The sequence below is a fragment of the Brassica napus genome, unplaced genomic scaffold, assembly GCF_020379485.1.
Source record: "Brassica napus cultivar Da-Ae unplaced genomic scaffold, Da-Ae ScsIHWf_2881;HRSCAF=3665, whole genome shotgun sequence".
Taxonomy (NCBI): Eukaryota; Viridiplantae; Streptophyta; class Magnoliopsida; order Brassicales; family Brassicaceae; genus Brassica; species Brassica napus.
The window spans coordinates 36,484-50,314 of NW_026016133.1; the positions used below are offsets into that span (position 1 = coordinate 36,484).

General features: G+C 35.8%; 3 protein-coding genes across 3 annotated transcripts; 2 read left to right on the plus strand and 1 right to left on the minus strand.

Annotated features, from left to right (window-relative positions):
• The first annotated feature begins 809 nt into the window (after positions 1–809).
• LOC106451645 (protein MANNAN SYNTHESIS-RELATED 2) lies at positions 810–4,474 on the plus strand. The gene is made up of 8 exons (XM_022719433.2): positions 810–869; positions 2,292–2,343; positions 2,376–2,508; positions 2,747–2,900; positions 2,994–3,064; positions 3,133–3,218; positions 3,306–3,870; positions 3,944–4,474. The coding sequence occupies exons 3-8, from the start codon at positions 2,407–2,409 to the stop codon at positions 4,220–4,222; spliced, it is 1,257 nt and encodes a 418-aa protein (XP_022575154.1). The 5' UTR covers positions 810–869; positions 2,292–2,343; positions 2,376–2,406; the 3' UTR covers positions 4,223–4,474.
• A 946-nt stretch (positions 4,475–5,420) lies between these two features.
• Positions 5,421–8,501, minus strand: LOC106455000 (metal tolerance protein C4). The gene is made up of 13 exons (XM_013897063.3): positions 8,209–8,501; positions 8,074–8,128; positions 7,548–7,680; positions 7,424–7,479; positions 7,205–7,319; positions 7,055–7,112; positions 6,868–6,986; positions 6,660–6,779; positions 6,481–6,582; positions 6,328–6,400; positions 6,116–6,183; positions 5,945–6,005; positions 5,421–5,848 (listed from the first exon to the last, which is right to left on the minus strand). Exons 1-13 carry the CDS (start codon positions 8,471–8,473, stop codon positions 5,724–5,726), a joined length of 1,350 nt encoding a protein of 449 aa, XP_013752517.1. The 5' UTR covers positions 8,474–8,501; the 3' UTR covers positions 5,421–5,723.
• Positions 8,502–10,496: 1,995 nt separating this feature from the next.
• On the plus strand, positions 10,497–12,859 carry LOC106451649. Its single transcript, XM_048774118.1, has 9 exons — positions 10,497–10,916; positions 11,014–11,214; positions 11,298–11,400; positions 11,558–11,637; positions 11,800–11,877; positions 11,968–12,059; positions 12,148–12,259; positions 12,349–12,474; positions 12,570–12,859. Exons 1-9 carry the CDS (start codon positions 10,638–10,640, stop codon positions 12,678–12,680), a joined length of 1,182 nt encoding a protein of 393 aa, XP_048630075.1. The 5' UTR covers positions 10,497–10,637; the 3' UTR covers positions 12,681–12,859.
• The last annotated feature ends 972 nt before the right edge of the window (positions 12,860–13,831 follow it).

Genomic DNA, 13,831 nt, shown 5'->3' on the forward strand with positions numbered 1-13,831 from the left:
GAAAGTATTACTAAACACAAACTAAAACTAGTTAGGTACTCAAATGAATCTAAAAGTTTAATATCTGAATAACGAGACCCAAATCTGATCTAAACTGAAATATTTTGGATACCGAAAATATCTATAACAAAATTATATACTTAAATATATCAATAATTTTAAATTTTATATCTATTAGATATTCAATAATATGAAAATATCTAAAATAACAAAAATGTTCAAATACTGAAATATATATTTTTTCTCTATCTAAATATTTAAGCTGAACTATTTTTATGTAAATTTAAGTATTTAGTCTTACATTACTCAAAAATTTTATGTTCTATATTATTTTTATTTTCAGATTTTGAGGATTAAGTATATTTGGATTTTTGTTAAAAATTACATAATTAAAATAGATATTCAAACTAGAACCCAAACTTCAATGATTCGAGCCAAACTCAAACCAAATTGAAACCAAAATTTTTAAATATTTGAATCATATTTAAATTACTAACTCTAAAATCCAAAATACGAATAGATCAACTGAATCCAAATAGATATTTGAATCCAAAAACCGGATGTAATACCCAGTTTAATCAAAATATGGAACAACCCGGTTTAAATAATCTAATCAAAATATGGAACAAACCCGGTTTAATCAAAATCAAAAGTCGGTACGTATCAAAATCAACTAGTTGAGAGTTAACTACCAGAATTCACGGCGAGAGTGTCGGTGGCTGGTGCTACAGCGTCAGTCACACTGACAATTAACACCCAAAGAATTATATAAAACAAAGTATCTTTTTTGACAAAATCATCAAAAGAAACTCGCATGATTCGTTAAGTCCTTGTCTCCTTTTCTTTCTTCTTTTGCATTTTCCTAACCATCCTACTATATAAAAGGAGCTATTTTAAAGGCTTCTAAAGTGTGCCACATATGCAAAAAATTCATGGCCAATTAATCTAATAGCTCATCTCAAACTGGGCTGATATCCATGTCAATTACGAAGCACAAACAATTTATTTAAATCCCAGTCAATACTGAAGTCAGCCCAATATCCATTTACGGTATATGATACCAAGAAACTAAGAAGCTCATTCTATTTTATGAAATTACATGCTTTTGTTTAGTCTTTCGCCACAGTGACCGGAGGCGTGTTGAATCACAAAGCTTCTCACGCATCCCATTATTATACTATTTCAATTGAGGTTCTTAGTGTTGTTCTAACTTATATTTAAAAATAAATTTTATTAAATGTTATAGATTTTACTATTATCTTAATAAAATTTAATATAGATTTGATATATATTATATCAAATTATATAAAACTAATAAAAATGATATAAAATTGTATAATTATCAAACATTTGGCCTAAACAATATTTTTAAAATTTTGTAGATATATAAGAAACTAAATATCATACGATTAGATATTAGATGTTTAAAAATTGCATATTTTTAAAAGCTTTAGTAATACAAATTGTATAATTATATAAAAATAATAATATTACTAAATCTGGAATGGTATATATGAATATATATTTATTTTATAGATGATGCATAAGATATTACCAACATTAAATAAAATTATCCGTCTCATGTTTATTTTTTTAATTGTAGAGATGACATGTAGCAAAATGCCCAAAATGCCCAAAATGACCCTAATACCCTAGATATATAGAAAATATAAAAAATTTGAAATATAATACAATAATTATTTGTAGATAACTGGTACGTTTAACTTTGTGGGACAAGGAGACGTCTAATTTCAGGGAGTAAAATCGCATATCTACCAGGAAAAACTAAATTGTAATCATCACAAGTATCATTCTACGGTTACATGAAGGTAATAAACTAAACATAAAGTTTATGTCAAACTAAATTTTTACAAATATTTCACTTTTTCAGGGAAACTATCACTCACAACCACACCTGGATCGTGCTTCTACTTTGACAACGATATTGATATCATACAACGCTTCCAAAAAAGGAATAAATGTCTATCCTAAGCCTCATAGCAAACGACACCAGTCAATTTTTTTAAAATTTACGTTACAGCTTTCTACGTCAATTAAATAGGCACACTCAAATACTATTTTCTCTTAGGAATATTAAATTCATCAACATAATTTATTATTCAAACTTACTTTAGTTTATAAAAAAAAGTGATCACCGCTTCCAACGTCTTCGCATTATAAAAGAAACAAAACTTAACTTACACTTTCAGAAACTTTAAAACTTCCAATTTTAATTAAACTGTTCTTTAATTAAACATGTAATCCGCGCGAAACGCGGACACGGACTCTAGTTCCACTAATTCCCCTCAATTTCCGTGAAACCCTTCAAAACCCATTTGGAGAGAGAGAGGGAGAGGGAGAGGGAGAGGGAGAGGGAGAGGCGGAGAGTGTAAGAAGAAGAAGAAAATGGGCGTGGATTTGAGACAAATTGTGGCTGCAATCCTCACCATCACCATGTTTGTAATGCTCGGACAAATGCTTCACAGAGACTACTTTGATGCTGTTCAGGTACTTAACCATGTCCCTGTTAGTGACTGAGCTCACTTCAACTGGGGTTCTGATCGAATTTGTGGATCACAGATCTAGTTTAGGGTTTCATTTTGTATCGAATGTGGATCATAAAGACTCAGACTTTGTAGAGAATGATTGTGAAAGCTTCAAGCTTTTTGTTTTTTTTTTGTTTTTTTTTTTTCTATAGCTGAAACTTCAAATGCTTCTCTTATTTGCGTGTTTGTGGTTTTAACAGGAAAAAGTTGAAGGAGATGCACATGATATTGAGTTCCATGGATCAAAAGTAGCTGTTGTGGAAGATGGACTTGTTAGAGTAAGTGAAGGGACTAAAGGACCTTGGATGCATGATAGCCATGACCTTAAACCTTGTTGGTCAATCTCTTCATCTGGTATTTGTTTTCTTCCTCAGATCAGTTCTGCTTTTTAAATCTTCTCTGCTGTTTTTGAAATTGGTTTGCTTCAATGTTTTTTTGGTGTTGTAGATGAAGCGGTATCGTCAAAGGGTTATGTTACATTCTCCTTAACTAATGGCCCTGAATACCATATCTCTCAGGTACTCTTCATATTGACTCTAATGGTCACATGTTCTCTTCTTTCCTCTGATGTCTTTTGTTTGTTTAGATTACTGATGCTGTGATGGTGGCGAAGCATCTTGGAGCAACTCTTGTGCTTCCTGACATAAGAGGAAGCAAACCTGGTGATGAAATGTTAGTGTTTTTTTTTGTGTCATCACAAAGGTTTTTGATGTTTCTCTGTGAGGTTTATGAACAAGTTTTAATTGCTTGCTTGACCAGGAACTTTGAAGACATCTATGATGTAGATAAATTCGTTAAAAGCCTGGAAAGCGTTGTCAAGGTTGTGAAGAAACTGCCAAGCCACGTTTCTCTAAGAGACATCGCCATCGTTAAGGTCCCCACTCGAGTTGCAGAAGACTACATCAAGGAGCATATCGATCCCATCTTCAAATCAAAAGGGAACATTAGAGTCACAACCTACTTCCCTTCCGTGAACTTGAGGAAGACTTCGCTGGATGGCGAGACAGATCCTGTTTCTTGTTTGGCCATGTTCGGCTCCTTGGAGTTGCAACCAGGAGTGAGTGACTTGGTGGAGTCGATGATTCAGCGGCTGAACTCTGGTGGCCGTTTCGTAGCCATAGACTTGAGAGTTGAGATACTTGAGAAGAAGAATTGCCGTGAAACAGGTGCGGTGGGATCCAAAACCTGTTACAACGCACAAGAGATCGCTTTGTTCTTGAGGAAGCTTGGGTTTGCGAGTGATACGACTATATATCTGACTCAGCCTAGATGGGAGAGCAGCCTCAATATACTTAAGGACATTTTCCCCAAAACGTTTACTAAGGTATCATTCATTCTTTTAAGTATGTGAAGTTGTTAATTACCCTTTTGCTGATGTAGATTGTCTATTATGGCAGGAGACGATAATGCCAGCAAGCAAGAAGTCGAAGTATCTTGAGTTAGAAAACTCAGAGTACGAGAATGTTATTGACTTCTACATAAGTTCGAGGAGTGATGTATTTGTGCCAGCCATTCCTGGTCTGTTTTACGCTAATACAGTTGGGAAAAGGATAGCTTTAGGCAAGCCTCAGGTTCTTGTTCCTGCGGAGATCTCAGGAACGTCTGGTCTTTCTACTGATTACATCTCTCCCTATATCTCAAAGAAGAACCACTTGGCGTATTCATGCTTTTGCTGAACTTCTCTATGAAGGGAAACAACGAGTGATCTTGAAAGTACATGAAAGGGTATAGCTCACCAAAAGTGTAAGCCATCTAGTTACCAGGGGATTTTTCAGGTTGTTTACTGACAAAGTTTAGTTCTACACCGGTTCGAATTTTAGTTTTTAGTATTATTATCATTGGGGTTGTCTTGTTTAGGAAAAAAAAACTTTTGTAAGTTACAGTTTGAATCTATTGGCTCCTAGCTTTATATTCTAGTCATTTGGTAACTATGGTTGAGTGTGAGAAGGAGGAACATGGAGGATTAAGATGAGCCAGGAGAGATGAAATGTTTAGATTACTGAATCTCTCATGGTCATCTCGACCACTGAGTCTCTCCCCAGTTCTTCAGCGAGCACGAGCCATCTCTAAAGCCAGACACTCGTTGAGTTCCATAACAACGTGGCTCATGTTTGGTTTTCTTCTACCTGCAAGGTCACTGTTGGGATCAACAATCTCTACAGCACCGCCTTTCACCGGGAAATTTCGCTTTTAGTAAAACCCACACTCTTCCCAAAAGCGATGGTCCATTGGAACCGGCTTACCAGCGGTCTAGTTGGTGGGTTCAGAAGTCACTGGTCCAATATTCTTTCCGATCTAGGAGACTAACGGAACTACTAGCCTAAGCTGATCCGAGCGCCGAACTCCACTTGGACCCAGTAACTCGACCTCACCTAACCAGTACCGGGCAAATCGGGACAATATCCCATCACCTTGTTGTCTCCACTCGGATCACAAGCTTGCGTTACTAAGCTCGACATTAAGTACTTGTGCATAAACTTATATATACATGACGTAAAAACTTGTTTTGTCCGATGTGAGACTTTGATTTTTGTAATAAATTAGACTTAAATTAAAACTGTATCAGATTAAACCAAAAAATACAAAAACGGTTGTATAATATTGGTTTTTCTTTTTTCTTATATAATTGTGTCACCACAGTTGGTACCGTAATTAAAGCCAGAAGTATAAACATAAGGTGTAATTGTGGTGGTGCAACCAATGACAGTTTGATGAGAGTGGTTTCTGAAAGATCAGTCTTTCGTGAGAATGGTTTATGTTATTACGTAATTGCCTAATGCGCTAGTACCAAGCAGCTCGATTTTCTCTAGTTTGTGCATAAAGTTTACTTGCTGATGATCAAGAAAAATCACTTTGCATCGCTAGTAGTATTCTCTAATGGAGATACAATTGCTGCCCTATTACAAAACAAAACCTAAATCCTTTTTTTTTGGTAACTGACAAAACCTAAATCCTTTGTCTTTCGAGTAAACGTAGAGCAAAAAAGAGTCGAACCTACACGAGTATGGAGACATAACACTCACATACCTGTGATTTTAATGTGGTTCTGTCTATTTTTCCAAGAGCGCCAGGCTTCTTACTACAGCCATACCTTTGGTTTCCATTATTTAGGCCAAAATAGAATTATCCATAACTACTACTCAGACCTTGAAGAACAGCAACTTTTTTTTTTTCAGATCATAGAGATTGGTCCATGGGATTGTGTGCTTCGATGTCAACGTGCTGGATTCCAGGGACAAGCTCTCGGATCTGTTTCTCTAAACGGATTACTTCACTTCCTAAAGCCGTCACAACTTCCTCACCTGCAACATCATGCCTTACTCAGCTTTTGTTTCCAGCTGGAAAAATAAAACTGTGATGACAAATCCTTAAGTAGAAGAACTTGGTGAATTGCATACCGTAGTTTGACATAATGTTGAGCATTACAGGATCATCTCCTTTCTTTGCAGCCTCGCGAAACTGTACAAATACACCACACTTTTTTCAGATATTTTTAAAGTAACTAACCACATAGTTAACCAATGGTATTGTTCGCAGATAGTGAGATAAAAGGCTGCAAATATAGTTACCATTTTTGCCCACTCTTCACGCTTACTTCTCTTCAAATAGTTTTGGACAACAACCTGCCCATTGAAATCTGTTTGCACATATAGCAGTTAACACAACGACCAATGGAATCACTCCAGAAAACTATCTTCAATCTCTAAGGCTATGCCTTTTATCTTCTTATTTTCACAACCAAGGGTACAATCCAATCCTCTGAGCAGTTGAAGAGACTAACCTATTTCAGCTTTAAATCTGAAGGATCCAGGACCAATCACTTCACTTTTGCAATCATATAGAGCATCTACCACCTACACAACACCAAAAGTTTTCTTATTTAAATGCTTTAAATATAAATATTTTCTGAGTTCTGAAAAGAAGAAATATGTACCGAGTCGTTCTTTAAAAAATGAAGAATTTTACGCATGTCTTGATCATCCATTGCTCTTCCAATCAAGGCATGTCGGTTCCGTTGTATGAGAAAAATAGCCACCTTGTAAAAATACATACTCTTTGGTTTTAGAAAATGTAATATATTACAAATTAATTAGTAGAGTTGGAAGAACATACCATTCCAAGTAAATTGCCAACTACAATGGATCCTATAGGATCATAAATAGCATTTCCTGTCATCTTAACAGCGACCAGAGAAGCCGCAGCTATTGCCAAACCTGCCACTGCAGCGCCGTCCTGTGCATTTACAACAGTTGAGGTCATAAAACAATTTAGCAGTGTGTTAAAAAAAAAATCTGATACAAGAAATGTAGTAAACTAATACCTCAGTCATAACAGCAACAGAAGTAGGATCATGACCACGCCATATATAATCTCTTATGGTCATGCCTTCTTGTGCAGCTCCTTTTTTCACAGATTGTATTGCAACTAGAAGTGATGCACCTTTTTAAGACATAAAATGATTTTTAGTGTAGGCTTGAAGGATAGCTAGATTAAGAAAACGTTATTACCTTCAATTAAAAAAGAGCCACCGATTACCACAGCAGCATATTCCATATTTGGAGGTGGCTGAGAAAGATTTATCAAAATTGATGATAATGTACAAAACTATCTAATAAACCAGAAGATCAAATAGCAGATAGTGTTCCAAGCCAAATCACCTGAGAAGTCCACAAGTTCTGTACTCCATTAACAATGGTAGCACCAGACCCAAGGCAAAAGATGCCAACAGCAGATATCAAAGACCATACAAATCTTTCCTTTGAGTAGCCATAGCTGAGCAAAGAATCAAAATTTTGTTCAAGAGAGTTTCAAACAAAAGAAAGCTCTTCTGTTCCACTAGCATAGAGTATATATATAAAAGATCAATCAAGACTCACGGATGAAGAGCATCTGGTGCACGCCTTGAGCTACTGAGACCATAAGCAAGAAGTGCCTACCAACATCAAAATGTATCAGTACATTAAACTGGACACAAAAGCTAAAAACAAAACAACAGCAGACCTGGTTAGCAAAATCAGCGACGGAGTGAACCACTTCAGCCATTATGACATGGCTAGAACTTGTCCACCAAACACCAAACTTGAGAGAAAACACAAGGAAGTTGCACCATAGTGCAGTAGTGACAGCTCTTTGACTGCAAGATGTTTCACCAAAAAAAAAAAAACATAACTCAGGAATAGGACCACATATAAAGAGCTTCACTCATGATTCTCTACGCCAAGTACATGTAAGAATTTCTCTTCTCATGATATGTAACCAAAAAACAGTACCATAAGACCAAAACATAAACTATGAAACTAAACTTAGAAAGACGCTAGCTAACGTCATATTCTACCGAAAAAAAAAGACACCAGACAGAATCTTCCAAGAGGATACAGCAAACAGAGCAAAGTTTTCAACATTTGAAACTTAAAAAACCATGAATACTAAATGTATCTACGTAACAGGAAATGCAACAGATGTAACAAACAAGACCACACGGTGATACTAGTCGCATTACAAGAAAAGAGTAAGAAGCATAACGTACCTATGTTGATCATTGATCTCAATTCTCTTGACTTGTTTAGCCCGAGTGAACAAATCTGTTAATACCAAAACTAAGTATCATTAGTACTCAGTAAACCAAGAAAATTTTAAGACAAGGAAGAAGAAGAAGACATACTCCGGTGAGAAGAGTAGGAATCAATAAGGGGTGTATCTCCATCGAGTCGCACGCCGCCAAGACCTCCTCGAGTAGATAGAAACCCTCTTAACTGCCAAGTGGAACGGATAAGAGAGCTAAAACTCCGATGGGTCTCTACAGCTCCGTTGTTTGTGTCGTCGAATAGCAACAATACGTGAAGTGAGCCGCCTACATTTGTCGCTCTGCTGTAACCCTTCGCCGGAGAATGAAAGAGACGAGAGAAGAGGCGATGGGATGGTTGCATTTCAGAGTCTTCACAGCATGCAAGTCTGGTTTTGTTTTCCCAGGCAAAAAAAAAAAAAAGAAGAGAAAGCTTTGCTTTGTTCCCCCGGAGATGTTGGAATCGGTAATCGCTGATTGGTTAAGTTATCTTAAGTTTTATTTTAATAATTCTTTTTGATTTTCTATAATTATTAGTATGTTTTTTTAATCTAAAAGCATACAAGTGAAACAGAAGAAGTATAAGAATATTCTTTCTCTATTTTCTTTGACCTGTTCTCAAAGATAAAGCGAGCAAATAAGATGAAATGTATGTTAAAAATTTGGAATTTTATAGAAAATTTGAACAAGTCATATATTATTTTAGAAAACTAAACTATGAGTGGATTTTTCGGATAAGATGAGATACTCCTCAAGTTTAGCAGTGCATTTTCCTTTTTTTTTATTTTTGAACAAACAGTGCATTTTCCTTTTATTTGAAAAAAAAAGTATGGTATCTAAAACCCGGAGAATCACACTCTTTTGGTGAGATCTTAAATAAAAGTTAGTTGTCTTATAACAGAGACTGCAACATTACATCAAGGTAGCATTGTCACCATATTGCCACTGATCAAATCTTTCAAAGTAAATGATAAAGCTATGTAGCACTTGGGGGATGATCACTCTCTTTTGAGATCTTTCTCTTGCGTGTAATGGCAAGAGCCAAAGTGTTCTCTTCTCACCGTGAGTTGCTTATGTTATTGGCCACTAATACAATCATTTGATCAGCCTCAAGATTTGTCTCCTGCATGTTGCTTACATATTCTTAGAGCTGTTTGAGAAGCCCCTTTGGTTAAGTCTCTAGGAGCACCCTAAAATTATAAATGTTGTCATGTCGACAGACAAACTAATGAATCAAATGTGCTACAAATCGATCATTAGCTTCCAGAATAATTTACAAGTATTAGCTTTCCATAATCTTCCGTGTGCTTGGTGAATAGAGGGTTTACTTTGCGCATCTGTTTGTAAGTAGGTTGGTTTGGTCATACCTACAAAAACATGACTGTTTGAGGATATGAGTGTTGGAACATCTTAAGACAAGAAACTGTTGAGTCACTATTTTACCTCTGGCGGTTAACTGGAAACAAGACATATCAAGTGTGGGGATGGAATATATTTCAAGCATTTGAGAATAATTCTCGTATAGAATCTGGATACGTTGGCTTGCAGGATGCAAGTTCTTTCTCTCTTTTTTTTTTCTTTTAAAATCAGAAACCCATGTTCATCATTATTAATGTTTCCTTCTTCATTTTAAGGCAATACAGGTGCTAAAACAAGATGCAAAGCTTCTTCTTAGCTGACACTCTTAAGTATCTATATCTTCTCTTTTCGCATTCATTGGTTATTTCATTAGACGAGTGGGTTTTCAACACAGAAGCTCATCCGTTAAGATGGTGGTACGGAATGATCAGAGTAAGCCAACTATAACATTACTCCAGAGGAGGTTCGTTGGTGGATCAAGGGTTAGGTAGACAGTTTGATATTATATAATACACCAAAGCTTGAGGCACATGTTGTGTTAGTTTGGATAACCGATAAAGAACAATATTCAATAGATGGACAACTTTTTTTGCCACAGAAATTAGTACACAAGTAAGTAACTAACTGTTTTCTAAGATTTTGAACGCTTTGCAAACAAGAGCAATCAACTTTGACCAGAAACAATGAAAGCATGAAAAAAAGACTTTTGAGTAAAGCGAGCTTGGTCTGATGTCCTTGAAGGCATCACTAGTCCCTGCTTTAGAATCATGCACAACCACGTTTGCACCTGATACCTGTTAGTTTTGGTTTAGAAAGTATATTCAAATGAATCCTTTCAAAACTACTTTTTTTTGTCTCAGATGAATCTCTCTGGTCTCGAAACAAAACAAACTGTCACCAAACCTTATCCTCAGTATATATACACTTTCACACCACCACAAGTCTTTTTTTTTTGGCGCTTCACGTGTATGTTTTTCATAAACAAATTTACAAATTAAAAGAAGAAAAAAGAGTAAAAGGAACGGTTGGGATACAAACTCATAGGCTAGCTGGAACGTGATTTGCCCATCTAAAGGAAATTTCAATTTTGTTCATATCCAAATAGGCGCTGACTAAACATGTTGAAGAAAGTACCTTAAGAGAACACAGAAACCTTCTCCTTGCCGACCATGGAAGCTACTGTCTTCACTTCACTATATGTTTCCAATTTACCAAAACCAAAGGCCATCTTTAACCTGAACCCACGTGCTTTATCTTCGTCTTCTTGTTGGCTCTGCAATTCGCAGTCCAAGGGTAACACCAAGCTGAGACCTAATGGATCGAATCATGGAGTTCTTCGTCTTCATGCTCTGTTTCAAAACGAGGAGGCGCCTTGTGAAAGCGATGATAACTTAGCAGAAAACAAAGGGTTTGGTCTTTTACCAGCGGATATATTCTCTCTGTCTCAGGTAGTTTACTCCTCTCCTCTAGTTTTGTCACGTTATGCAGGAAGCTTTGTGAAGTATTGATTCTTTTGGCATATGCTTGTTTTGCTTCTTTATGAAGGAAAAGGTTGGAAGTAGTCTAAGTGGTGAAAAGGAGAGTCATAAGATAATCGATGTGGAGACATCTCTGGCACTTCCTCCTCATGGTGGAGGAACTCGCGCCGGTCTCTTTAGAACCCCTATCTCCGGTGGTGTTCAGAACGCAACCTCTGCTCATGGTTTGCCTCCACCTGCTCTAGCTGTTAGGAACTTGATGGAGCAGGTAAATGCTTCAAAGCATCATTTTCTTCTTAAGGGTTGATGAGGAAAGATGTTAATTTTCTTGTATCTATTTTTGGTTTTAAGGCCAGGTTTGCGCATCTATGCACAGTGATGTCTAAAATGCACCATCGCAGAGAAGGCTACCCCTTTGGATCTTTGGTAGATTTTGCACCTGATCCTATGGGACGTAAGTCTTTTTCTCTCTCTCTCTCTCTCTCTCTCTCTCTCTCTCTCTCTCTCTCTCTCTCTCTCTCTCTCTCTCCTCTCTCTCTCTCTCTCTCTCTCTCTCTCTCTCTCTCTCTTTGTATGTGTGTTTTGAATGCAGCTCCTACTTTTGTTTCTAGACCCAATCTTTTCATTTTCACCCTTGGCTATTCACACTCGGAATATTTTAGCTGAACCTAGATGCACCCTCGTTGTTCAGGTAAACATGATCCACCATGCTCTACCTAGCTACTTTTGCTTGCTCTTCAAGTCTTTCCATTTAGTCTTCACGGCTTGCTTTCTAAGTCATCTTTAATATTAGACAAAAATATTGGCACTCTTCCATTTTCTATGTTCTTTGAAGGTGGATTTGTTTTTTCAGATACCCGGATGGAATTGCTTATCGAATGCAAGAGCTACATTATTCGGCGATGTCTATCCATTGCCAGAAAATGAGCAAGTCAGTGTCTCTGTTTAATCATATTGGCTGAGTATAATATATGAAATGGTACTACTTGTGTCATAAGTTTCTCTTGTTCTTGATCTCCAGGAATGGGCTCATAAACAGTATATGGCTAAGCATCACCAAGGACCTTCCCAACAGTGGGGAAACTTTCACTATTTTAGAATGCACAACATAAGGTTTCTGTATTCTTATTCATATTTAGCCACACACCATAGTGTAATTATCAGAAACATAGTAACAATCTTGATGAATTTGTTTTCTCAGTGATATATATTTCATTGGAGGTTTTGGCACTGTCGCGTGGATCAATGTCAATGAGTACGAGGCTCTTCAGCCAGATAAGATAGCTGCTGATGGAGGCGAGCAAAACCTTAAGGTGAATTTTAACTTAGTTTAAGCCCTTTAATGATTGATCTTACTTAATGACTCAAAGTAGAGTTTTGGTATATCTCTACATGGTGTTAGGAACTAAATGCCATCTTCTCAAAGCCACTTAGAGAATTATTATCTACTGAATCTGAGGTAGACGATGCTGCTATCATTTCTGTAGACAGCAAAGGGATCGACATAAGAGTTCGTCAAGGTGCTAAGGTAACCTCATTATATATAACCTTTTTATAATGATTCTGCGAGGGAGGGGTTTATCAGTTTCTGCATGTGTGTATCAATTTGTTACATTTGTGCAGTTTAACATACAAAGGCTAGCCTTTGAGGAAAGTCTTGGTGTAGAGACCTTAGAAGAAGCCAAATCTGCACTGCAGAAAGTGATAGAGAAGGGAAAAGCACACAATTTGTAGATATAACCTCATATTTGATGATGTTGCAATAGTTAATGTGGACAAGAAAACATGGATTAATGATCTTCTGGATCATCTAATCTATTAAAACATAAGTACAAAAAAAAATAACCCTCAATTTTTCCTTTAATATATTTAAAGGCCAATATATCAAAAATATACATATTTTATATTTTCAATGTAATTTTTGTCAACTAATAATGAGCAATTGTGAAGTTCAAGAACATTAATTACAATTTTTAAAATCTTATTGGTTTAAAAATATAGGAAATATAAAATTAAAAAAAACTATACATTTATAGCTAAGTTTTAATATATTTTTATTAAAAAGTGTGAAAATTCTAAAACATAGATCTTTTAGGAACGGATGGAGTATTAAATATGCGCAATTATCTAATTTTTACTCTTGGTCTACTGGTTACTATCACTTTTACTATGAATTAAAGTCCATTTTGGACTATTTTTCGTTTTAGGTTAATGAGTAGAAAATCACCAATATGTCTATCTTCAACCAAAGACCTGTTTATATACACCAACCACACCAATTACTCCAATTCTTGTTGTTGCAATCTTTTTCATAATTTTGTGAGTTTTAATCTAAATAAGAGAGATCTATACCATAACATGTGAGTGTTCCAAAAAATATATATATAACATAACATGTAATTTTTGAATTACTAGTGTACAAAATAATGAACATTTAACCTTTTCTAAAATTATCAATATCATATCAAATCGTGATGGTCGGACTAAACAACTATGGAGAGTGTGTTTTCGAACATGGTAGTTACTAACAACATATCCATGCTAATTTATACACCGAAAGTAACAACTAATGACACACAACTAAAAACATCAAATATGTAATCTCTGGCATAAAAGGAGAAAGACAGATGTAAAGGTGTGAAATGAAAAAACCTTAATGGAGAAGCCTAGTATTTGATCCACACAATATCCAATGAGACCAGATTTATAACCAAAAACTTGCACTGAAACTGTAGAATTAAAAAAAAACACAAAATGAACGTGAAAATGAAAGGACATACAAATATTCTAAGTATGTTATAAAAAATGTGAGAGAGAAATTGTCTGTTCACGCAAAATCTTGTTAGAACAAACTCCCCTTGTCTTTTCTTTCCATTGTGAATTCT